Source organism: Pogoniulus pusillus, chromosome 1 (assembly GCF_015220805.1).
Source record: "Pogoniulus pusillus isolate bPogPus1 chromosome 1, bPogPus1.pri, whole genome shotgun sequence".
In the NCBI taxonomy this organism is placed as follows: domain Eukaryota; kingdom Metazoa; phylum Chordata; class Aves; order Piciformes; family Lybiidae; genus Pogoniulus; species Pogoniulus pusillus.
In genome coordinates, this window is record NC_087264.1 from 1950871 (window position 1) to 1976477 (window position 25607).

General features: G+C 52.7%; 1 protein-coding gene across 14 annotated transcripts in view; it reads left to right on the plus strand.

The window, feature by feature from the left end:
* Window positions 1–25306, plus strand: part of KTN1 (kinectin 1) — a 118824-nt gene extending 93518 nt beyond the window's left edge. For 7 of the 14 annotated variants that reach the window (XM_064147949.1, XM_064148334.1, XM_064148026.1 and 4 more), the window contains 11 exons: window positions 989–1078; window positions 2539–2619; window positions 4459–4548; window positions 4640–4732; window positions 9307–9378; window positions 9806–9889; window positions 10081–10164; window positions 13879–13962; window positions 17029–17121; window positions 22490–22613; window positions 24772–25306. In XM_064147949.1, coding sequence (XP_064004019.1) covers window positions 989–1078; window positions 2539–2619; window positions 4459–4548; window positions 4640–4732; window positions 9307–9378; window positions 9806–9889; window positions 10081–10164; window positions 13879–13962; window positions 17029–17121; window positions 22490–22613; window positions 24772–24776 — 900 coding nt within the window. In that variant the 3' untranslated portion in view covers window positions 24777–25306. The remainder of the gene's footprint in view (window positions 1–988; window positions 1079–2538; window positions 2620–4458; window positions 4549–4639; window positions 4733–9306; window positions 9379–9805; window positions 9890–10080; window positions 10165–13878; window positions 13963–17028; window positions 17122–22489; window positions 22614–24771) is intronic. The other 7 variants (XM_064148299.1, XM_064148485.1, XM_064148645.1 and 4 more) reach the window with 3 other exon arrangements.
* The last annotated feature ends 301 nt before the right edge of the window (window positions 25307–25607 follow it).

The following is a 25607-nucleotide window of genomic DNA, read 5'->3' on the forward strand; positions in this document are numbered from 1 at the left end:
CAGCCCTTTTGCCCCTTCTTCGTGGCTCCTAAATTGCTGCAAACTAACACACATAGCACAGCTTCACCCCCTAGTGTCTCCTGTCCATTTCTGTCCCTGAATCTCAACCTATTAATGCCACTGATTTCTTGCAGCAGGGCTCAGTAACACTCATGTCAAAGGAGAGGAGGAGGGAAAAACCACCACCAAAATCACTGAAGGACTTTTGCTGCCTTCTGTGCAGAGTTTCAGGCTTTCTGCATTTAAACCTCTATGGAAGCTTGGCCATCAGATGGCTTAATTAAACCAATCTGCCACAAGCACTGCAAGCAAATGTCCTGTGGCTGCTCTGCTTTTCATGTTAAGGAAGTGGAAGGATAGATCTGTGATGCCCTTGGCTCTGGGTGCTTGTATTTACAGGGCAATGCCAGAGAAAACCTGGGGACTGTCACACAGCTCCACTCATTGTTTCCCATTGCATCTGAGCTTGGGGCCAGGAGGGTGTAAGGATCTCCCTTTTGAATACTTGGGAATTGAGAAGGTCCAACCTTGCTTTCTTGGCCTGGTTCAAATGTGCATGGACACAAATGCTCCTGTGCCATTTTGGAAGTGGTGACATTCATTTCCCCTGCTGGTTTTGTTATTTTGAAGTAGGGATTAAAACAATTCCCTGATCCAACATCTTGCTGTTGAGATTGCTCAGCCTGAGGGGCAGACTTCTGGTGGTCTGTGGGTGCAGTTACTCAGGATGCTGGAGTTTGGGCTGTGAACAAGTGAGTGGTGTAACTTCTGCCCAGACAGGCTGGACTGGAAGAGCACTTATAAGCTGGAGCAGAAATGTGAAGGCTGCATTCTGAAGCCACTCAGTGTTGCTTTCTTAAGTGGTTTACTGGCAGTTTGGGAGACTGTAGTCCCCTCTATTTTCTGGGCTGAGTCACTGTAGGCATAGAAGGGGCTGCTGCCAAGTCCATGTTGGCCAGTTTCATCTGAGCTCTTCTGTTTTCTTTAGGAGAAGCAGCAGCATTTGGAAGCTGCTGAGGTGGAGACTCGGGAACTTCTCCAGAAGCTGTTCCCTAAAGTTTCTCTTCCTTCCAACATGGTAAGAGAAGGATCTCTTCTTGCTCTGTGGGTAGGGGCTGGGAGCTCTGGTCCTGCTGTGCTGGGCAATCTGGAGAGTTTCTCCACAGGCCTTCAGCCCTAAGGGGTTTGCATTGGAGTGTACAGAGTGGCTGAGAGCAGGCAGGCAGAGAAGGAGCTGGGGGTGCTGGGAGAGAGGAGCTGAAGCTGAGGCAGCAGTGCCCAGGTGGGCAGCACAGCCAATGGCATCCTGGGCTGGCTCAGGAGCAGTGTGGGCAGCAGGACAAGGGAGCTTCTTGTGCCCCTGTGCTCAGCACTGCTCAGGCCACCCCTGGAGTGCTGTGTCCAGTTCTGGGCTCCTCCATTCAAGAGAGCTGTTGAGGTGCTGGAAGGTGTTTGGAGAAGGGCAGCAAGGCTGGGGAGGGTCCTGGAGCAGAGCCCTGTGAGGAGAGGCTGAGGGAGCTGGGGGTGTGCAGGCTGCAGCAGAGGAGGCTCAGGGCAGAGCTCATTGCTGTCTGCAGCTGCCTGCAGGGAGGCTGTAGCCAGGTGGGGTTAGGCTCTGCTGCCAGGCAAGCAGCAACAGAACAAGGGGACACAATCTCAAGCTGTGCCAGGGCAGGTCTAGGCTGGATGTTGTTAGGAAGTTGTTGTCAGAGAGTGATTGGCATTGGAATGGGCTGCCCAGGGAGGTGGTGGAGTCTCTGTGGCTGGAGGTGTTGAAGCCAAGCCTGGCTGGGGCACTTAGTGCCATGGTCTGGTTGGTTGGGCAGGGCTGGGTGCTAGGTTGGGCTGGCTGAGCTTGGAGCTCTCTTCCAACCTGCTTGATTCTGTGATTCTTATCCTGACACCTCAGCACCACAGAACTCTGCTCTTACCCATTTTCTCCCAGCTTTCAGGAATATCCATTTTGATTTCTCATTTAGAATCACAGAAGGGTTTAGGTTGGAAGGGACCTCCAAGCTCAGCCAGTCCAACCTAGCACCCAGCCCTATCCAGTCAACCAGACCCTGGCACTAAGTGCCTCAGTCTGAAAATGTGCTGCAGTTCATCTCCTGCTGAACTAGAAAGGGTCTCTAGAAAGGCTATTTCTGTCAAGTTGCAAAACACTTTTCTGGGTGAGCTCCCTATAGATAAACATAGCAAATCTCTGCTTTAGAGGCTCAGGGGTCTGGGGAGTGGTTTCCTTCAGTCTGCAAATACATCTTGCAGAACTCCAACCCTTTCAGGGTGACCTCTATCACCCAGCTGTGCTTCTGCCCTTCCCAGCCCCTGTGTACTGTGTGTCATAAACTTGTGCTCCTGGATTGCTGCCTGTCAGCTCAGCTGGGCTCTGTGTGATGCTAGCTGAAAACTGCTGTCAGGCTGTGTTAGGAGACCTGAAGCACTGCTCTGTGAAACTGCAGCTGGGAGGAGAAATGTCCTGAAGAGAGACTTCCTGAGGTGATTTCATTCTCAGCTTTAACTGAATCCATTTCCTGACAGAGCCACAGTGAATGGATATGTGGGTTTGAAAAGATGGCTGCAGAGTACCTGAAGGAGGCTTCAGGATCTGAAGATGTCAAGGTAGGCATGGCAGGGGACAGCTTGTGTGTGGCATGGGGTGTTTTGTGTTAGCCATCTTGCAGCTGGCCTTCTGGATTGTCAAGTTCTGATGGGCAAAGAGCTGACAGGAAAATCGGTTGGCAGCTATTTGCATCTCTTAAATCAGGACTCTGACTGCACCTTCCAGCAGCATCTTGTGGAGTAGGGAAATCATTCCTGAAATTCAACATCCCAATTCCCTTTGCCATGGAATCATAGAAAGGGGCAGATGTAGGTTGGATGCTAGGCACAAAGTCTTCCCCAGGAGGGTGCTGGAACACCAAAACAGGCTGCCCAGGCAGGTGGTTGAGGCCCCATTCCTGGTGATAGTCAAGGAGAGGCTTGGCAGGGCCCTGGGCAACCTGGTCTAGATCAGGATGTCCCTGCTTGCTGCAGAGAGGATTGGACTAGGTGACCTTCAGAGGTCTCTTCCAACCCAGACTGTTCTTTTTGTGGTCAGAAAAGACCTTTTAAGATCAAACCCAGCCACTAACCTGTCATTGTCAGGGCACTACTAAACCATGTGCACTGCATCTACATAGCTTTTAACCCCTTCCAGGGATGGGGACTCTGTCACTGCCCTGGACAGCCTCTTCCAGACTTCCTCAACCCTTTCAAGGGAGAGATTGTTCCTAATGTCCAACCTAAACCTCTCCTGACCCGACTTGAGGCCATTTCCTTTGGTTCTGTTGTTCAATACAACCTGGTTGATTCTATGATTCTATGAAAAAGAGACCAGCCCCTGCCTGCCCTCATTGCTCTGCAGAGAGCCCCTGCCTGCCTTCATCATCCTTTTCCCCAGGATGAAACCACTCCAGAAATAATCTTTCCAGTAGCTGTTTGTTTTCTTCAGGTGTCTGAGTGCAGGAGCAGGTTTGTGACTGGGTGCTGAGAACTGCAGCTGTGCCTTGCACTTGCTGTTGTCACATGAAACTGGGAGACAGAGCTGCCAATGTGCCTGATACCAGCTTGTTGAAGTAACAGACCAGGATGAGATTGAAGAAGGCCAAGTGCAGGGTTCTGCACTTTGGCCACGACAACCCCAAGCAGCACTACAGGCTGGGGCCAGAGTAGCTGAGAGCAGCCAGGCAGAGAGGGACCTGGAGGTACTGATAGATAGTAGCTGAAGAGGAGGCAGCAGTGTGCCCAGGTGGGCAGCAGAGCCAATGGCATCCTGGGCTGGCTCAGGAGCAGTGTGGGCAGCAGGACAAGGGAGGTTCTTGTGCCCCTGTGCTCAGCACTGCTCAGGCCACACCTGGAGTGCTGTGTCCAGTTCTGGGCTCCTCAATTCAAGAGAGATGTTGAGGTGCTGGAAGGTGTTTGGAGCAGGGCAGCAAGGCTGGGGAGGGGCCTGGAGCACAGCCCTGTGAGGAGAGGCTGAGGGAGCTGGGGGTGTGCAGCCTGCAGCAGAGGAGGCTCAGGGCAGAGCTCATTGCTGTCTGCAGCTCCCTGCAGAGAGGCTGTAGCCAGGTGGGGTTGGGCTCTGCTGCCAGGCAAGCAGCAACAGAAGAATGGGACACAGCCTCAAGCTGTGCCAGGGGAGGTCTAGACTGGATGTTGTTAGGAAGTTGTTGTCAGAGAGAGTGATTGGCATTGGAATGGGCTGCCCAGGGAGGTGGTGGAGTCTGTGTGGCTGGAGGTGTTGCAGCCAAGCCTGGCTGGGGCACTTAGTGCCATGGTCTGGTTGCTTGGGCAGGGCTGGGTGCTAGGTTGGGCTGGCTGAGCTTGGAGCTCTCTTCCAACCTGGCTGACTCTATGATTCCATGACCTCAAATCCATCAGCTGAGATGTGACTCCTCTGCTCTCTGCTCTCCTTTCCAGGCTATGGAGCAGAAGGTGAAGGAGGCAGAGGAAATGCACATCCTGCTGCAGCTGGAGTGTGAGAAGTACAAAGCAGTTCTGGCGGAGACGGTAAGCAGGAGGCCTCCTCCCTGTGCCCTGTGATGTTGCAAGCTGCCCTTTTTTTTCTGCTGCAAGCTTTCAAACCCTGCTGTCTTCTTAGGAAGGGATCTTACAAAGGCTACAGAGGAGTGTGGAGGAGGAAGAAAGCAAATGGAAGATCAAAGTTGAAGAATCACAGAAGGAACTCAAACAGGTATTTCTGAGGAGCCACTTCTTGCTTGAAGCTGCAGTGAAGGTAGTTGCAGAGCAGCCTTGACTGCCTGGTTTGCTGTGTGCATGACCAGGGGGTGGAAAAGGTGAAGCCTGCAACTGGTATACCTCTTTCTAACAACAGTGTTCTTGGTGCTCTGCTACTCAGCTTTATGCTGAGTGACCTTTATTTTACTGAGGAACATATTTCCCTTTAGAAAACCCAAAAGAAAGGGAGGAGTTGTTGGTGTCCTTAGATCTTTGTTGCTATTCTTCTTCTCATCTTTAAAAGGATCAAGAGCAAGTGAAGAGCACGGGAATAATATTTAACCATTCTTGGCCTCCCTCAGAGGAAGGGCCACAAAGATGCTCAGAGGGCTGCAGCAGCTCTGCTATGAGGACAGGCTAAGAGAGTTGGGGATCATCAGCCTGGAGAAGAGAAGGCTTCAAGGAGACCTTATTGTGGTCTTCTAGTATCTGAAGGGGACCTACAGGAAGGCTGGGGAGGGACTATGGATAAGGTCATGTAATGACACAACAAGGGGTAATGGGTTTGAAGTGGCAGAGGGGAGATTTAGACTACATGTTAGGAAGAAGCTCTTTGCAGTGAGGGCACAGGTTGAGGATGGTGAGACACTGGCACAGGTTGCCCCACAACCTCCCTGGAGGTGTTCAAGGCCAGGTTGGATGAGTCCTTGAGTGACCTGTACTAGTGGGAGGTGTCCCTGCCTATGGCAGGGGGTTGGAACTGAATGATCCTTGATGTCTCTTCCAACCCAAACCATTCTGTGATTGAGAAGTCTGTGTCAGTCTTGTACAGGTGATGCAGGAGGTAGCCAAATAGTAGGTACAGAGCCTCAGGAATGCTGGTGGGATAGGAAGTGTGTTTTGTGAAGTCAAAGATACAGGAATGTGTGTGATAGAATCAAACAGGTTGGAAGAGAGCTCCAAGCTCAGCCAGCCCAACCTAGCACCCAGCCCTATCCAGTCAACCAGACCATGGCACTAAGTGCCCCAGCCAGGCTTGGCTTCAACACCTCCAGCCACAGAGACTCCACCACCTCCCTGGGCAGCCCATTCCAATGCCAATCACTCTCTCTGACAACAACTTCCTAACAACATCCAGCCTGGACCTCCCCTGCCACAACTCCAGACTCTGTCCCCTTGTTCTGTTGCTGCTTGCCTGGCAGCAGAGACCAACCCCACCTGGCTACAGCCTCCCTGCAGGCAGCTGCAGACAGCAATGAGCTCTGCCCTGAGCCTCCTCTGCTGCAGGCTGCACACCCCCAGCTCCCTCAGCCTCTCCTCACAGGGCTGTGCTCCAGGCCCCTCCCCAGCCTTGCTGCCCTTCTCTCAACACCTTCCAGCACCTCAGCATCTCTCTGCAATGGAGGAGCCCAGAAGTGGACACAGCACTCAAGGGGTGTCCTGAGCAGTGCTGAGCACAGGGGCAGAAGAACCTCCCTTGTCCTGCTGCCCACACTGCTCCTGAGCCAGCCCAGGATGCCATTGGCTCTGCTGCCCACCTGGGCACTGCTGCCTCAGCTTCAGCTCCTCTCTCCCAGCACCCCCAGCTCCCTCTCTGCCTGCCTGCTCTCAGCCACTCTGGCCCCAGCCTGTAGTGCTGTCCTTTTTAGCTGCCCAGGACTATATCTTTTTCTGATCCTGGCAACTCAGACTGTATTTCTATTAAGCATCTGGGTTGGTTTTGTTTTTCACAGTCCCTTTATGCACAGCTATAGACCCTTTGTGGTAGGATTTAAATATCATATCACAGTTTTTGGAAGCTGTTAAAATAGTGCTTAATCCATTCTGGTTGAATAATTACACTTAAAATGGCCTGCAAAGCTTTCCACTTTGGGAAGGCTCAGTTGATACCAAAAGTGGTAAGAAAAAAAAGCTTTTTCTGTTCCTTTCTTAATCTAGAATTAAAGTAGGTCAAATTGCCTTTTTTTTTCCTTGAAAGAAATTATTTCTCAAGTAATTCTGCTTAGCAAAGTTTGAGTGCCAGAGAATGAGTTTGGAGGAAACAGAGATGTGATTCTATAAATATCTTGAGAGGTCTATAAAAGGCTGTCAGACCTTGAGCTGTAGATGTGCCTCCATAGAATCAGAGAATCAAGCAGGTTGGAAGAGAGCTCCAAGCTCAGCCAGCCCAACCTAGCACCCAGCCCTGCCCAAGCAACCAGACCATGGCACTAAGTGCCCCAGCCAGGCTTGGCTGCAACACCTCCAGGGACAGCAACTCCACCACCTCCCTGGGCAGCCCATTCCAATGCCAATCACTCTCTCTGACAACAACTTCCTAACAACATCCAGCCTAGACCTGCACTGGCACAGCTTGAGACTGTGTCCCCTTGTTCTGTTGCTGCTTGCCTGGCAGCAGAGCCCAACCCCACCTGGCTACAGCCTCCCTGCAGGTAGCTGCAGACAGCAATGAGCTCTGCCCTGAGCCTCCTCTGCTGCAGGCTGCACACCCCCAGCTCCCTCAGCCTCTCCTCACAGGGCTGTGCTCCAGGCCCCTCCCCAGCCTTGCTGCCCTTCTCCAAACACCTTCCAGCACCTCAACATCCTTCTTGACTTGAGTAGCCCAGAACTGGACACAGCACTCCAGGGGTGGCCTGAGCAGTGCTGAGCACAGGGGCAGAAGAACCTCCCTTGTCCTGCTGCCCACACTGCTCCTGAGCCAGCCCAGGATGCCATTGGCTCTGCTGCCCACCTGGGCACTGCTGCCTCCTCTTCAGCTCCTCTCTCCCAGTACCCTCAGCTCCTTCTCTGCCTGCCTGTTCTCAGCCACTCTGGCCCCAGCCCCAAGTGCTGCTTGGGGTTGTTGTGGCCAAAGTGCAGAACCCTGCATGTGGCCTTGTTCAGTCTCATCCCATTGGCCTCTGCCCACCCATGCAGCCTGGCCAGGTCCCTCTGCAGGACTCTGCTACCCTCCAACAGCTCCACAGCTGCTCCTAGCTTGGTGTCATCTGCAAACTTACTGATGCAGGACTCAATCCCCTGCTCCAGATCATGAATAGACATATTGACCAGGACTGTGCCCAGCACTGCTCCCTGGGCCACACCACTGGTGCCAGCTGCCAGCTGGATGTGGCACCATTCACCACCACTCTCTGGGCCTGGCCTTTATCTGCTGTGGTTATGCAGTCTCTCCTAAGGCTAAACATTCTGGGTTTGGCCTACCTATCATGCATGGATGGAGGTAGTTCTTCCTTTTCTACGTTGCTTCTCCCTTTGTCATGCTAGCAGACAACTGGCCTAGTCATACAACTGTGGAATTGTTTTGGTTGAAGAGACCTCCAAGATGGAGTCCAACCATTGACCTAACATCAACATGGCCATTAAACCATGTCTCAAAGTGCCATGTTCACATGTTTCTTGTGACCAAGTGCAGTGTCCTGCATCTGGGTGGGGGCAATGCCAAGCACAACTCCAGGCTGGGCAGTGAGTGTCTGGAGAGCAGCCCTGAGGAGAGGGACTTGGGGGTGCTGCTGGAGGAGAAGCTCAAGAGGAGCCAGCAGTGTGCACTTGCAGCCCAGAAAGCCAAGCAGAGCCTGGGCTGCAGCAGCAGAAGTGTGGCCAGCAGGGCCAGGGAGGGGATTCTCCTCCTCTGCTGTGCTCTGCTGAGACCCCACCTGGAGTCCTGCATCCAGCTCTGGAGCTCAAGAGGGCTGTGGAGGTGCTGGAGAGTGTCCAGAGCAGGGCCAGGAGGATGCTGAGAGGCTGCAGCAGCTCTGCTGTGAGCACAGCCTGAAAGAGTTGGGGCTGTGCAGGCTGGAGCAGAGGAGGCTCCCAGGTGACCTTCTTGTGGCCTTCCAGGATCTGAAGGGGGGCTACAAAAAAGCTGTGGAGGGACTTTTGAGGCTGTGAGGGAGTGCCAGGACTGGGGGGAATGGAGCAAAGCTGGAGGTGGGGAGAGTGAGAGTGGAGGTGAGGAGGAAGTTCCTGAGCAGGAGAGTGGTGAGAGGCTGGACTGGGTTGCCCAGGGAGGTGGTTGAGGCCCCATGGCTGGAGGTGTTTGAGGCCAGGCTGGCTGAGGCTGTGTGCAACCTGCTCTAGGGTAGGGTGTCCCTGGGCATGGCAGGGGAGTTGGAGCTGGCTGCTCCTTGTGCTCCCTTCCAACCCTGACTGATTCTATGATTCTTAAACATCTCCAGAGAGCTGTGACTCCACTCCCCCCCTGGGCAGCCTGTCCCAATCCCTGGCCACCTCCTGAAAGGAGATTGTCATGTAGTTGTAGCAAGCAGTGAGCTCTCCTCTTAGCCTTCTCTTCTCCAGGCTAAGCAACCCTGTGTCTCATAGCTGCTCCTCAGAAGTTTTACTGTCTGGACCCTTCACCAGTTTCTATTCCAAGTCCTTCAGGAGCATAGGTTCTAAACATGTCAGAGACCTTCTTATGCTGAGAAGCTAAGAAAGATGTTCTAATGGAGGCTCAGTATGCTGAGTTACTTGAGCTAGAGTCTGTCTTCACTCCTTCACACTTCAGAATCACAGCAGCAGGTTGATGTGTAGGTGGAAAGTGTGGCTGGGACCAGTCCATCTAAATGATGCCTTTTGTCTTGCTAACTCCAGATGCGTTCTTCAGTTGTTTCTTTGGAGCATGAGCTAGAGAGAGTAAAGGAAGAAATCAAAGAAGTTGAAACTGTATGTGCAGATATTTGTTCTTCTTCTGGTTTTGTCTTTGAAGCTTTCTGTTGTTTAAACATCATTTAAGCTTATGCTCTGTCTGAACTTCCAAGGACTTCTTCCCTCCATGTGCTGCACTTCCAACTGGATCTTTGGGCCAGTGTTTTTAAGCAGCAGAGAAGCTGGATACTGGAAGTTGTCCTGTGTGTTGCTTCTCTGCCCTTCCTAATGGGGGAGTCTCTTGTGAGACTGAGCAATTTGTTGCTCCTTTACAGGCTGGAGCTAAATTGTTTTAACCTGTTTGATGTGTAACAGTTTAAGTCTGTGCTGTGCAATCACTGGGTTTTAACTGTGGGAGAGCTGATTAGAAATTGATAGCTAATTACAAATCAATGAATGGTACTGCAAGAAAGGATCTGTTTTAACTCTGCTTCTTTGTTTCTAGCTGAAAAGGGAGAGGGAACACTTGGAAAGTGAACTAGAGAAAGCAGAAATAGAACGATCTACCTACGTGTCAGAAGTCAGAGAGGTAAACATCCTTGACTGAAGTGCTCTTTTGGTGGCTAGTTGGCTGGCAAACTAATCTGAATGCTTTAGCCCCTGTGGCTGAGGAGTTGGTGTGCTTGTTAACTTTAGGGTAGAGCACCACACTACTAACTGAGCAGAAGAAAAGCGGGCATCCTAAGGAGACAAATCCTAAAACTCTAAACTTCATTTCAGCTCAAAGATCTCTTGACTGAATTGCAGAAAAAACTTGATGATTCATATTCTGAAGCAGTCAGACAGAATGAAGAGTTAAATTTGGTAAGAAGCTTGTTCTCTGCTGGGCACAAACCAGGCTCCCAGCGCCCTTATCGAGCGGAGACTGACTTCAAATCCTCTCTGTTCTGCTAACCTCTTCGGCTTGATATTTTTGTCCATTGCAATCATTTATGTAGTCTGACTTTTACAATTTGTCTCTTTCTCTGCTCCTAACAATAGCATGCCTGGTTCTGAAGACTTTCTCAAAGTCTGTAAGGCTTTCCTTCCTGGAGCTTCTTGAGAATCAGTGTTGTACAGCATAAACATGCACAGCAGCAAATAGCTGTCCTGAGAGCTACAAAAGTCAGGCTCTCCATGCTTTCACTTGGAGATTAGTCTCTCCTTGTTGCTTTTAACAGAGCTTTTGAGGATGCAGTTGTGAGACCTGTGCTCTGACTGTGCAGAGCCTTTTCCATCCTCCTCTGCATGTACTGGAATTGGCCAAAGCCAATGTGAGATGAGTTCAGAGTATCCAGCCGTGCGGCAGCTGAGTAGCTGTGCTGGCTTGCTGCATGCACTGTCACAGAGCATTTGGCTAGAAATGCTCTGCAGCCACTAATGCTCCCATGCAAGGTTTTCTCAAGAAGGAGTTGGATGAACCAAGGCCAGAGCTACAGACCCAAAGATGCATGATTTTCCCACTTGGAGCCCTTTCACCCCTTGCTTGTTGCAGTGACGTGTTTGAGGCTGCAGGAGCAGTCAGATCCTTCCTCTCTATTTCAACAGTGCTTTTGAGCCCAAATCAGGGCAGGTTGTATTTGTCCTCACATCTGTCACTGCAGACTGAGCAGGGTCCTCACCAGGGTGCTGCCACTCATGGAACTGGCTTAAAACAGTGGATTTTCAAAACCAACCACAGTAACAATCTGCTTAATCTAAGAGTTAGGGGACAGAGTCTCAAGCTGTGCCAGGGCAGGTCTAGGCTGGATGTTGTTAGAAAGTTGTTGGCAGAGAGAGTGATTGGCATTGGAATGGGCTGCCCAGGGAGGTGGTGGAGTCTGTGTGGCTGGAGGTGTTGAAGCCAAGCCTGGCTGGGGCACTTAGTGCCATGGTCTGGTTGCTTGGCCAGGGCTGGGTGCTAGGTTGGGCTGGCTGAGCTTGGAGCTCTCTTCCAACCTGCTTGATTCTATGATTCTAAGTAACTTGATTCTATGCCTGGCAACTCCAGTGCAGCATTGATTGTCATCCTGCCTCAGCAACCAGAGCCTCTTGGTTTGAATACGAGGGAAATGGAAATGGAATCCATATTCTAGAGTAAATCAGGAAGCAGAAACCTCTTGAAGATGAGGCAACAACCTGTTGTTTCTGTAACAACAGAAGCTTCTGAAGCTGAGCTTCCCTGCAAGAGCAGCTCGCCTGTGGTCTGGTGATGCTGTGTACCATGGTAGGAATGTGAGGAGATGGTAAACAACTACCTTCATGCAGATGGCTCAGGAACCATGTCCAGTGTCTGCCAGGGTGGTTTTGCAGGAGGCTGAGGAACACAGCTGATGGGTTTTGAAAATGTTCCCCATTCATGTATAAGATTAGCAAGGAGAGAAGCTGAAACTTCAGAGGAGCTCAGCAGTGCTTCCTCAATGTAGAAAACTATCAGCAGTCCAGGTGCTCCAAAGGGGGAAAACCTTCCCAGGGTGAGACAAATATAATGGGTAGGTTTGGAATCAAGTGAGGATTGAGGGCTCTGAGTAGCCTATTGTTTATCTCTTTAATCCCCTGCTGGCTCCCAGGAAGATTGACAGGAGGAGTAGTGAATGTTAACACAGTGCACTTGAGAGGCACAAATCCAGCAGAACTGGCACTCGAGCTTCTTGTTAGCACTCCTGTGTGAGGCTCTAGCCTGGAGTGCCCTGCCTGCTTCTGCATCTGGTGTTGGAGAGCAGTCCAAATCTTCCTGAAAACAGTGTTTATATCCTGGGGAAAGCTGCACTGTAAGGGCAGCCTGTACAAAGTATTCGTTCAAGGGCAGGGTTCTGCACTTTGGCCACAACAACCCCAGGCAGTGCTGCAGGCTGGGGCCAGAGTGGCTGAGAGCAGCCAGGCAGAGAGGGAGCTGGGTGTGGTGGGAGAGAGGAGCTGAAGCGGAGGCAGCAGTGCCCAGGTGGGCAGCAGAGCCAATGGCATCCTGGGCTGGCTCAGGAGCAGTGTGGGCAGCAGGACAAGGGAGGTTCTTCTGCCCCTGTGCTCAGCACTGCTCAGGCCACACCTTGAGTGCTGCACTTGAGTGCAATTCTGAGTTCCTGAATTCAAGAGAGCTGTTGAGGTGCTGGAAGGTGTTTGGAGAAGGGCAGCAAGGCTGGGGAGGGGCCTGGAGCAGAGCCCTGTGAGGAGAGGCTGAGGGAGCTGAGGGTGTGCCCCCAATGGCATCCTGGGCTGGCTCAGGGCAGAGCTCATTGCTGCCTGCAGGGAGGCTGTAGCCAGGTGGGGTTGGGCTCTGCTGCCAGGCAAGCAGCACCAGAAGAAGGGGACAGAGTCTGGAGTTGTGGCAGGGGAGGTCTAGGCTGGATGTTGTTAGGAAGTTCCTGGCAGAGAGAGTGATTGGCATTGGAATGGGCTGCCCAGGGAGGTGGTGGAGTCTGTGTGGCTGGAGGTGTTGCAGCCAAGCCTGGCTGGGGCACTTAGTGCCATGGTCTGGTTGGTTGGGCAGGGCTGGGTGCTAGGTTGGACTGGATGATGTTGGAGCTCTCTTCCAACCTGCCTGATTCTCTGATCCCTCTTGACTGAAATAGTTTTCTTTTTGATTGCATTTAAAGGCAGTTGACCATTTAACCCACCCCTGTCAGTGATTCATGCCCTGGTGTGCCATTAACAGACTGGTTAAGTCCACATGCTTGTAGTAAGTGATGCTCTCTTAAGGTGACAAGTAGGAGTAGTTTATTCAGCAGTAGGGTGACTGAATTAGGAGGATGACAGTCTGCTTTTTTGTGTATCTGTTGTGAATTAAGTTGAAGTAAGCTGAAATGAAGTTGAAGAGTTAGGATCATAGAATGTTCCAGGCCAGAAGGGACCTCTAGAGATCATCTAGTCCAGCCCCTCGCTGCTGTCAGCAGGGACATCCCCACTAGACAGGGTCACCCAGGGCCCTGTCAAGCCTCACCTTGAATGTCTCCAGAAAGAAAGAAAGATGGATTCAGACTCCTTAGCCAAGCCTGTGGTGACAGGACAAGAATCAATGGCTTTAAACTAAAAGAGGGAGATTTAAACTAGTTGCAAGAAAGACATTTTTTACACTGAGGATGATGAAACCCTGACCTCAGTTGCCTAGAGAGGTGGAAGATGCCCCATGCCTGGGTTCATTCCAGCTCAGATTGGATGGGGCTCTAAGCCTGCTCTAGGTGAAGGTTTCCCTGCTGTGAGTGCAGGGAAGTTGGACTGTGTGACCTTTAAAGGTCCCTTCCAAACCAACCCATTCAATCACTCACTGTTCCTACTGGCAGTACAGTTCCAAAGTTGACCCCACTTGTAATGAAGCTGATGCCAGCTGTGTCTTTTCTTCTGTAGTTTCCATTCTTTCCATTCATGTTTACAGATGGAGTCTGTCTTCCTTGGCTGTCTTTGTAAACCTCATCATGTGTGTTGACTAATCCAGTGTGTGCAGTAGCTGCCAGTGATCTCACTGCCTCTGCAGTCAGTGTGCCCTGGGTTCATCCGTGGGACAGACAGCTGAAGTGCCTCTGGGTGTGTGAGGGGAAACTGATTGCCTTTGGTACTGTTTTGCAGCTGAAAACACAGCTAAATGAAACACTATCCAAACTCAAAGTTGATCAGAACGAGAGACAGAAGGTGGCTGGTGACTTGCCTAAGGTAAGCAGAGAGCCTTACCAGCTGCAGGTTTAAATGGCATCAAACCCTGAAGGTCTGTTGGGCAGTGCTGGGGAATGTGATTGGAGCAGCATGAGGGAACTGCCTGCCTGCCTGGGGAGCTTTACTTTTAGTACTGGCTCCCCACACGCCTGGAACTGGCCAGCCTGCTCTAGGATGGAATCAGCCAGGTTGGAAGAGATCTCCAAGGTCATCCAGTCCAACCTATCCCTGTCAATATGGACAGGTTGTCCCTGCCTATGCCAGGGGGGTTGGAACTAGGTGATCCTTGTGATCCCTCCTTCTCCCCTCCCTCCTTCTCCCCTCCCTCCTTCTCCCCTCCCTCCTTCTCCCCTCCCTCCTTCTCCCCTCCCTCCTTCTCCCCTCCCTCCTTCTCCCCTCCCTCCTTCTCCCCTCCCTCCTTCTCCCCTCCCTCCTTCTCCCCTCCCTCCTTCTCCCCTCCCTCCTTCTCCCCTCCCTCCTTCTCCCCTCCCTCCTTCTCCCCTCCCTCCTTCTCCCCTCCCTCCTTCTCCCCTCCCTCCTTCTCCCCTCCCTCCTTCTCCCCTCCCTCCTTCTCCCCTCCCTCCTTCTCCCCTCCCTCCTTCTCCCCTCCCTCCTTCTCCCCTCCCTCCTTCTCCCCTCCCTCCTTCTCCCCTCCCTCCTTCTCCCCTCCCTCCTTCTCCCCTCCCTCCTTCTCCCCTCCCTCCTTCTCCCCTCCCTCCTTCTCCCCTCCCTCCTTCTCCCCTCCCTCCTTCTCCCCTCCCTCCTTCTCCCCTCCCTCCTTCTCCCCTCCCTCCTTCTCCCCTCCCTCCTTCTCCCCTCCCTGGGTGTAAGAGGTCATGCAAGTTACCTGCAGCCTGTAGCCAGAATGAAAATGCAGCTAACAGCTCTGTTGAATGAGTTACCCTTCTTGAAGGAGTCTCTTGTTTGTGGTAATTCTATGCCCCTAGCAAACAAGTGGTGATTTGGGGCCAACAAATGACTCTTTATGTACAGAAGGGAAGCATAACAAAAGCCCATCCCACAGCCCTGCACCCCCACCCTGCCCTTTCAAGCCCAAGCTCAAATGGCAGTTACAAGTGGTTGCAGATCTCCTATAACCCAACAGACTGCAAAGCTCTCTGCGAGCATGATGAGACAAGCAGTTGGGTTCCCTCTGCTCTTCCTCAGTGACTGCTGCTGCAAGATGGATTGGAGTGGGAAATGTTTAAGTGTGAGAGGTCTCAGTGCTGTCTGTCCCCCCAGAAACGGCCCTCTCACAGGAGAATTGATAAATGGAGACAAGAATAGCTTGCAGAGTGGCTGAGCTCTGGCTCCAGACTGTGCAGAGCCTTTTCCTTCTCCAGTAAATGCATAGTGAGGACAGGGAGCTGCACTCTTGCAGGACTGCAGAGCCTTTGGCACTGTCCAGCACCACATCCTGCTCTCCAAGCTGGTGGCACAGGGGTTTGAGGGGTGCAGCACTGGATGGATACAGAACTGGCTTGATGGCTGCACCCAGAGAGTGGCTGCCAATGGCTCCATGGCCAAGTGCAGGCAGTGACAAGCAGAGTCCCTCAGGGGTCAGTCCTGGCACCAGTCTTGTTCAACATCTTTGTGGCTGCCATGGACAGAGGCACTGAGTGCAGCCTCAGCAAGTTTGCTGCCCACACCAAGCTGTGTGGTGCAGCAGCCAGGCTGGAGGGCAGGGATCCATCCAGAGGCACTGCACAGGCTGCAGAGGTGGGCACAAGCCAAGCTCAGGAGGGTCAACAAGAGCAAGGGCAAGGTCCTGCAGCTGGGTGGAGTCAATACCAAGCACAAATGCAGGCTGGGCAGTGAGTGGCTGGAGAGCAGCCCTGAGGAGAGGGACTTGGGGGTGCTGCTGGAGGAGAAGCTCAGCAGGAGCCAGCAGTGTGCACTTGCAGCCCAGAAAGCCAAGCAGAGCCTGGGCTGCAGCAGCAGAAGTGTGGCCAGCAGGGCCAGGGAGGGGATTCTCCCCCTCTGCTGTGCTCTGCTGAGACCCCACCTTGAGTCCTGCATCCAGTTCTGGAGCCCCTGGGACAAGAGGGCTGTGGAGATGCTTGAAGTGTGTCCAGAGCAGGGCCAGGAGGATGCTGAGAGGCTGCAGCAGCTCTGCTGTGAGCACAGACTGAAAGAATTGGGGCTGTGCAGGCTGGAGCAGAGGAGGCTCCCAGGTGACCTTCTTGTGGCCTTCCAGGATCTGAAGGGGGCTACAAAAAAGCTGGGGAGGGACTTTTGAGGCTGTGAGGGAGTGCCAGGACTGGGGGGAATGGAGCAAAGCTGGAGGTGGGGAGAGTGAGGCTGGAGGTGAGGAGGAAGTTGCTGAGCAGGAGAGTGGTGAGAGGCTGGACTGGGTTGCCCAGAGAGGTGGTTGAGGCCCCATGGCTGGAGGTGTTTGAGGCCAGGCTGGCTGAGGCTGTGTGCAGCCTGCTCTAGGGTAGGGTGTCCCTGGGCATGGCAGGGGGGTTGGAAGTGGCTGCTCCTTGTGGTCCCTCCCAACCCTGACTGACTCAGTGATTCTATGACTGGAGTGGGAGAGCTGTTGGTAGGACAAGTCTTGCTTCTGGGCCGGGGACAGATAACCACAAGACCACTGGCAGGAGGTGAGGAGCTGAAGGAGACCTGCTGTAATAAGGAGTCCCAAACCTTTTGCTCATGGTGGGTATGTTGGGTGTTGCCATGTGAGGTGTGCTGTGCTGGTGTCCATGAGCTGTTCTCTCTAAGTGCAGAGCTGTGATCAGGCTTTTGGAGCCCTGCCTGCGTCGCTGCTCTGGCACAATACAAAGTGGTGCTGCACACCTTTTACCCCCTGGCTTGACAGGAGACTGCCTCAGCTTCCCTGCAGAATGGCTCTCCAGTGCAGTGCAGCAGGCTGAGGTGTAGCATGCTGGCTGGAAGGAGACATGTCCATCTGGGCACCTGTGCTGGCCCCTGAGCAAAGCTGGCACAAAACACAGTTCCTCCCCAGCGCTCCTCTGCTGTGTCTCTGCTGCGCTTCGAGGGGTGGGGGACTCACTTCTCAGCCGCTGCTAACGCTCCTGCCTTCCCTTTGTCCTCTCCTTACAGGCCCAGGAGTCTTTGGCATCTCTGGAGAGAGAAATTGGCAAAGTCGTTGGAGATGCCAACGTCATTGAGAACAGCGATGTTTGCACGGAGCCGGTGAGTGCCTGCCCCCAGCCGGCCCGGGGCAGGGCGTGCCTGGGGCGGGCTGCAGCCTCGGAAGGAGCTCCAGCAGAGGGCCAGGACGGGAGCTGCTTCCTGCAGCCTCTGTGGCCATCAGGTGGTTGAGGCCCCATGGCTGGAGGTGTTTGAGGCCAGGCTGGCTGAGGCTGTGTGCAGCCTGCTCTAGGGTAGGGTGTCCCTGGGCATGGCAGGGGGGTTGGGGCTGGCTGCTCCTTGTGCTCCCTTCCAGCCCTGACTGATTCTGTGATGTGTCCAGCAGTGAAGTCTGGCCAGGCTGAGCTTCAGTAAGCAGCAGGCTGGAGCACTGCCTCGTGCTGTGGGTGGGTGCTGGCACTGCAGTCACAGGATCTGGAGCTGGGTGGGCTCAGTAGAAATCATAGAACCAACCAGGTTGGAAGAGACCTCCAAGCTCATCCAGTCCAACCTAGCACCCAGCCCCATCCAATCAACCAGACCATGGCACTAAGTGCCTCAGCCAGGCTTTGCTTGAAGACCCCCAGGGACGGTGCCTCCACCACCTCCCTGGGCAGCCCATTCCAATGCCAATCACTCTCTCTGTGAAGAACTTCTTCCTAACATCCAGCCTAGACCTACCCTGGCACAACTTGAGACTGTGTCCCCTTGTTCTATTGCTGGTTGCCTGGGAGAAGAGGCCACCCCCACCTGGCTACAATGCCCCTTCAGGTAGTTGTAGACAGTAATAAGATCAGCCCTGAGCCTCCTCTTCTCCAGGCTAAACAGGCCCAGCTCCCTCAGCCTCTCCTCATAGGATTTGTGCTCCAGGCCCCTCACCAGCTGTGTTGCCCTTCTCTGGACATGTTCCAGCACCTCAACATCTTTCTTGAATTGAGGGGCCCAGAACTGGACACAGCACTCAAGGTGTGGCCTGAGCAGTGCTGAGTACAGGGGCAGAATAACCTCCCTTGTCCTACTGGCCACACTGTTCCTGATGCAGGCCAGGATGCCATTGGCTCTCTTGGCCACCTGGGCACACTGCTGCCTCATCTTCAGCTTACTGTCTGTCAGTACCCCCAGGTCCCTTTCCTCCTGGCTGCTCTCAGCCACTCAGTCCCCAGCCTATAGTGCTGCTTGGGGTTGTTGTGGCCAAAGTGCAGAACCCTGCCCTTGGCCATGTTCAATCTCACAGTAAGGTGACCTGTTCTCATGCCTGCTGAGCTGCTGGTGGGGTGGGTGTTGAAGGGTTGGCCCTGAAAAGACACCACCTGTGCAAGCTGTGGCTTTGGGCTTCTCTGTCTCTCACAGCTTTCACACCAGCCTCCAAACAGCTTGGGAGCAGCTTTCCAGCAGGCAGTTGGGTAGGGGAAGGCTAAAGTAGATGCCTTCCCAGCACATTTTACACAGCTAAATGGTGTCAGTGAAACTCCTTACCCAGTTTCTTCTGCTGGGTGGAGTAGGAAGGAATGCTGCCACTGGAGAGGGAGAGGAGCATTTGCTGATAGGACAAACAGTTTGTGCCTGCTCCTTTTAGCTGCTTCATCAGCTGCCAGAGGAAGCCAGGAGTCCTCTGAGGAGCAGTGTAGAGAAGCCTTTGCCTTTGTAGTTGTTAGCAGCAATGAAGTGGCCTCTCCAGAGTCATCAGTCGTGAGTGCAGATGGGCCCTGACCTGCTGGGCTCACCAGGTCCAAGCCAGCCATGCAGCTGGGCCAGCCCTTGGAGCTGGTTTCCTGGGATGGCTGCTAGGTCTGCTGAGCCCTGCCCTGTGTTGCTGGCAGAGGGACCAGCCTGTCGGGGTGACCACTGGGTGCTCTCTATCCCTGCCTGCAGAAAGCTGGAGAAGGAAAGTCCTCCTCAATCCAGTGCCAAGCTGTGCCTGTGTGGTTTATCCAAGCAGTGCATCACAGATTGCACTGGATTGAAAGGGACCCTCAAAGGTCACCTTAGAATCATAGAATCAAGCAGGTTGGAAGAGACCTCCAAGATCATCCAGTCCAACCTAGCACCCAGCCCTAACCAATCAACCAGACCATGGCACTAAGTGCCTCATCCAGTCTTTTCTTGAAGACCCCCAGGGACGGTGCCTCCACCACCTCCCTGGGCAGCCCATTCCAATTCCTCCTAATATCCAGCCTATACCTACCCTGGCACAACTTGAGACTGTGTCCCCTTGTTCTATTGCTGGTTGCCTGGGAGAAGAGGCCACCCCCCACCTGGCTACAATGTCCCTTCAGGTAGTTGTAGACAGTAATAAGATCACCCCTGAGCCTCCTCCAGGCTAAACAGGCCCAGCTCCCTCAACCTCTCCTCATAGGATTTGTGCTCCAGGCCCCTCAGCAGCTTTGTTGCCCTTCTCTGGACATGTTCCAGCACCTCAACATCTTTCTTGAATTGAGGAGCCCAGAACTGGACACAGTACTCAAGGTGTGGCCTGACCAGTGCTGAGTACAGGGGAAGAATAACCTCCCTTGTCCTACTTGTTCAGTCCCCCTGCAGTCAGCAGGGACACTTCTAACCTGATCAGGCTGCCCAGGGCCACATCAAGTCTGATCTTGAATGTCTCCAGGCATGGGGACCAAACCACATCCTTGGGCAACCTGTTCCATTGTTTTAGCACTCTGATTGCAGAGAACTTCCTCCTGATGTCTAAGACCAGCAATGGCCTCAGCTGTGCCACTTTGGAGCTGCTGATAGTGGTGAGCCCTCCTGAGCTGGGTGTCATTAACTGTAACCTGTGGTGGCCCAGGCATGGTGATTTGATTTAATTGCTTTAGCCTTAGCACCTCTGCCTCATGCCTTGCTCCTCTGCAGCTGTGTGGTCATGTTACAGAACCCTAACCAGGTTTCCTCCAGAGTATTCACAGCTCTATTCTGAGGAGGAGTGTGGAAAAACAGTCCCTAATAAACCTGTAATTAAGCCTTCATTAGTAAAAAAATACACTAATTGTCCAAAGAGTGCTTTTGACAGGTAGCCATGGGCAGAGGCTGAAATTAGAATGCTCTTTATCTTCTTCCCCAAGTCCCATTTGCTGCCTGCCTTTTCCCTCACTCTTAGGGGGAGGAAAAAAAAAAGAGAAGCTGTCTCCCCAGAAGCCTAAAACCCTAAAATAGCTCTCAGCTTAAAAAAGAAACTCTTGCAGCCACTTCCACCTAGCAACAGTGCTTTTTTTTTCCCCTCTCCTTATTTTTTTTTACCCAAGGACCTGAAAACACATGCTCAAAAACGAGCTTATTTGTTCCTTCTGGGTACTGGAAGCAGCCCACAAAGCTGCCAAATGATGCTTGCACAAACCCTCAGCCACACTCTGTGTGTTTTCTTGAGCCTCTCTTTCTATTTATAAATAGGCTGTTTGGTTTTTTATGATCAGCTCCCTCGGCACTTCTGGACTAGATGATGGCTGAAGGGTGCCTTTTATATACTTTAAGGAAGTCATTTATATTCAGCAGCTTGCTTTAAGCAGTAAACTTATTTTCAGGCTTGTGTGAGAATCATAGAATCATAGAATCAAGCAGGTTGGAAGAGACCTCCAAGCTACAAAAAAGCTGAGGAGGGACTTTTAGGCTGTGAGGAAGTGCCAGGCCTGGGGGGAATGGAGCAAAGCTGGAGGTGGGAAGAGTGAGGCTGGAGGTGAGGAGGAAGTTGTTGAGCAGGAGAGTGGTGAGAGGCTGGAATGGGTTGCCCAGGGAGGTGGTTGAGGCCCCATGGCTGGAGGTGTTTGAGGCCAGGCTGGCTGAGGCTGTGTGCAGCCTGCTCTAGGGTAGGGTGTCCCTGGGCATGGCAGGGGGGTTGGAACTGGCTGCTCCTCGTGGTCCCTTCCAGCCCTGACTGCTTCTGTGACTCTCAGTGGCCCAACCTTGGCCAGCTGCACTGCAGGTCAGAGCTTTGCCGCCTGTGGCTCTGTTCCCTCGCCTGAGCCTGGCACAGTTCCCACAGGGCTCAGGTGGTTGAGTTTGATTTGCTGCTGGCTCTGTGCTGCTGCGAGCCTGGCGCCGTTGCCAGCCGAGTGGGAGCCAGCAGAGTGCCCTCTCTGCACTCCCTCTCACTTCCCCAGAGCTCCAGGGGGAGACTGGCAGCAGCATCATGCATCACTCACTGCCTCGCAGTAAAACTGCTCTCGCTCGGGGCGGCGGTGGTGATGCTGAGTGCTGGTGGACTCCCCGGCTGGGGAAGAAGATTCTTCTGCACTGCTGACACCCAGGGAGAGTTGCTTGTTTTCAGCTGCTAATTTGGAAGGGAAAGCTCTTCTGCAGCTGATCTCCCCATCTGTATAATCAGCTGAGTAAGGAGCAGTAATGTATGTGTCAGAGGTGGAGCTCTTTGTCTCTGGAGCAGCTGATCAATAAGGAACATGAAACAAGGATTGTTTAGCTGTTAGCTCAGTGAGCCCAGCTCTGGGGAGGAGGGCAGGGAAGGAAGAGTCCATTCTGAGTTGTGACACTTCCCTATTAATAGACCATTAGAATCCTTAAACACAACAACAGAGGAAAGCCTTCCTGAGGACACCTTCCCCACAGCCCCTTACCGGGACCGAATCCTCGGTGCTCCAGCAGCTGTGTTGGTACAGCTGCAGGGGTCAGAAGTCATCCTCCTGCTGGGCTCACTGTGTGCTTAGCAGCCTCTCTAGGAACCTCCTGGGGGGTTCATACAATCACAGAAGCAGTCAGGGTTGGAAGGCACCACAAAGAGCAGCCAGTTCCAACCCCCCTGCCATGCCCAGGGACACCCTACCCTAGAGCAGGCTGCACACAGCCTCAGCCAGCCTGGCCTCAAACACCTCCAGCCATGGGGCCTCAACCACCTCCCTGGGCAACCCATTCCAGCCTCTCACCACTCTCCTGCTCAACAACTTCCTCCTCACCTCCAGCCTCACTCTCCCCACCTCCAGCTTTGCTCCATTCCCCCACTCCTGGCACTCCCTCACAGCCTCAAAAGTCCCTCCCCAGCTTTTTTGGAGCCCCCTTCAGATCCTGAAAGGCCACAAGGTCACCTCCAGCCTGCACAGCCTCAGCTCTGTCAGTAGGTGGCCCAGTGGCCCTACCAAGCTGTGGGATAGTTACTTCTGAGGCTGGATCAGTTGTGGGTCCAGGCACAATTCCTGGAACCAGCAAGTGAGTGGAGTGCAGGGCAGGGAGGGTGGGAGCTGGAGGTCAGTGATGCTCTCACCAGCATTTGGTGCACTCAGGTAATTTCCTGGAACAGGAAACATCTTCTTGACTTTGAACCATGTTCTCTTTCCAGTGTGGCCATAACCCTCTGCCTTACAGGAATTGTTCCCATCTGCAGCAGGAGCTGTAATTTTGTACAGAGGCTCTTTCTAGGCTTGCTTGGTAATTAGATTCTAAATGAGTTTTTAATGATTTTTCCTCCCTCCCCCCTCTCTTCTTCCAGGAATTGACTGATAAAAGACTAAATGTGGCAGTGACTCTTAACCAGGATGTAGGTCACCTCAAGAAGCTGCTCGTGTCTGTAAGCCAAATGCTGTCAAAGGGAAGAGAACACTACCAGCTAGTAGGTAGGTCTGCTTGGTAGCCATCTGGTTGAGCTGGTGGGTGGCTGTCAGGAAGGATTCTGGCCTCTGAGGGTGGGACCCTTTTGCAGTCTTGGAGCAGTTAAAAGGGGCCTGTCAGAAAGAGGAGCACAATCTTCTAGCAGGATCTGCTGTGACAGGGCAAGGAGTGATGGTTTTAAAGTGGAAGAGAGAAGACTCAGACTAGGTGGAAGGCAGAAGGGTTTTTTACACTGAGGATGGTAAAGCAGTGGCTGAGGTTGCCTGGAGGGGTGATAGATGCCAGAGCCATTCCAGGTCAGGTTGGGTTCTCAGCCACCTGCTGTAATTGCAGATGTCCCTGCTGACTGCAGGTGGGTTAGTCTAGATGACCTCTAAAGGTCTGTTCCAACCCAAGTGGTTCTGTGACCCTTTTCAGATTGAACAAGCTGCTTGTCAAAATCAGAGCCCTGCTGTGTGGAATTGAGCAAACCCTTGGAGTAGGCACAGGATTTGTTCCTCACTGGATCCATGCTTGAGTTAGCTGGAACTGGTCTCACACACCCAGGTTTCTCTCAAGGCATGTGGCTCTTTATCCCTCCCTGCCACTGCCTGCTGCTTCACACAGCAGTTTCCCCAGAGTTCTGCTCTCCCTGTGCCTCGTTTCCTTTGTCCCAGCCACATGAGCAAAAATCTCTGCTCTCATACTCTGATGGCTTTGGGCTGGAGGATGTGCAGTTACCCTCTGGGCTTTCACCAGCTGAACAGCCATGGCTGCCTCTAAAGCACTGCTCTGGTGGGAACTCTTCATCCAATTATACACACAAGAACAAGGCTTTTCTTTTAATAGCCAGCTGGGAAACCCTGAGCCTTTGTGGTTGGCTGCATCGTGCTGGTAGGCTCCTTAAATAAGCCAAAGTTAGGTAAAGGTTGATTAAAACTGGAGACACTGAACTTTCCCAGGAAGCTGGGGCAGCTTGGGAGTCTCTGCTGGATGTGAGCTGGTCAGCCTGGTCTGAAGGGAGGGTGCTTTGGGAGGCAGCAAAGCCTTGGCACTGAGCAGGCTGCTGCAAGAAGTGTCAGAAGGCCCTTGCATCTCTCTGCTGAGGATGGGGCCCTGCTTTTTTTTGTCAGTTGAGGTACTTGGGTTTTGCCCCTGCCTCCAGCAGGGGCAGCAGAGCTGGTCTTCAGGGCTGGTAACAGGGTGCTTAGAGTGGAGTGAGCAGGGCTTGTAGCACTGTCTTGGTGCACATGGGAGAGAGCTTCTGCTGGCACCTTGGCCTCTGCTCTGGGAGACTCTTTCCAGCTCAGCCTCCACCAATGTGATGTGTTCCCCTAGGCTGCACTGTGGGACACCTGCAGGGAGGCTGTAGCCAGGTGGGGTTTGGCTCTGCTGCCAGGCAGCCAGCACCAGAAGAAGGGGACACAACCTGGAGTTGTGCCAGGGCAGGTCTAGGCTGGGTGTTGTTAGGAAGTTGTTGTCAGAGAGAGTGATTGGCATTGGAATGGGCTGCCCAGGGAGGTGGTGGAGTCTGTGTGGCTGGAGGTGTTGAAGCCAAGCCTGGCTGGGGCACTTAGTGCCATGGTCTGGTTGCTTGGCCAGGGCTGGGTGCTAGGTTGTGCTGGCTGAGCTTGGAGCTCTCTTCCAACCTGGTTGATTCTATGGGTGACAACTGCCACAGGTCACAGCCAGGCACCAAGCACCAGACTCCAGCATGGGGTCAAGCAAAAGCACTGCTGGTTGTTATTTGAAGGAAAGGAAAAGCTTGGTCACCCAGACCAACCTATCACCCAACCCTATCCAGGTCTAGACTGGATGTTAGGAGGAAGTTGTTGGCAGAGAGAGTGATTGGCATTGGAATGGGCTGCCCAGGGAGGTGGTGGAGTCTCTGTGCCTGGAGGAGTTGAAGCCAAGCCTGGATGGGACACTTAGTGCCATGGTCTGGTTGCTTGGCCAGGGCTGGGTGCTAGGTTGGGCTGGTTGAACTTGGAGCTCCCTTCCAACCTGGTTGATTCTATGGGGCACTTAGTGCCATGGTCTGGTTGATTGGGCAGGGCTGGGTGCTAGGTTGGGCTGGGTGGGCTTGGAGGTCTCTTCCAGCCTGGTTGATTCTCTGATGAAGTGGCTGGGCTGAGCTGCCTGAACACTGCTTGGCTGACGGTGGTTTTTGTGTTTCCCTTGCAGAGTGAAGTCACAGGGGGATGGTTCATTTGAGGATGGCAGAAGGCATTGTATTATATTTTGCCAAATTAAAGCCTTATTTATGTCTCCACCCTTTCTACTTCGTCAGAAACACTGAACAGAGTTTTGTCTTTTCTAATCCTTGTTAGACTACTGATTTAAAGAAGGAAAAAAAAACCAACCCCAACCAAACCCAACTCTGTAGACACCTCCAGAGTTTAGTTTTGTAATAAACCCAAACCTATTTGGATAATTAGACCTTTACATTCCTGCAGAGACAGTAAACTCCTAATCTTTGGTTTTGCTCAGTAAAACTTGTTCAGAAACCTCCAACGTGGTTCAGGTTCTTCACCAATGGGCTATAACATTTTAATACTGATGTTGTACACTGTTCTACTTCATGACATCTTTGGCATTAGCTGCCTCTGACTTCAACCTCAAGTAAACACTCCTTTTGTTTTCTTTTCTTTTGTTTTTGGTTGCTAATGTAATCAGTTTTTGTAATGGTGTCAGCAAATAAAGGGATGCTGTTATTCAAGGGCTTTCTGCTCTCTTCTTTTAACTGAGCGTGGATGACTCAGGTGAGATTCCCACATCTGCCTCCTCAAAGCAGCATCAGGCTGAGCTTTGTGTGCTTGGACTTAAGGGGCAGTGGGTGGGAGTTGAGGAACTGGATGATCCCTGTGGGCCTTTCTAACTTTCATGGTCTGGTTGACTGGATAGGGTTGGGTGCTAGGTTGGACTGGATGATCTTGGAGGTCTCTTCCAACCTGCTTGATTCTATGAAAAAACCCTGACTGATTCTGTGATTCTGTACTCAACATCTTTGTGGGTGCCAT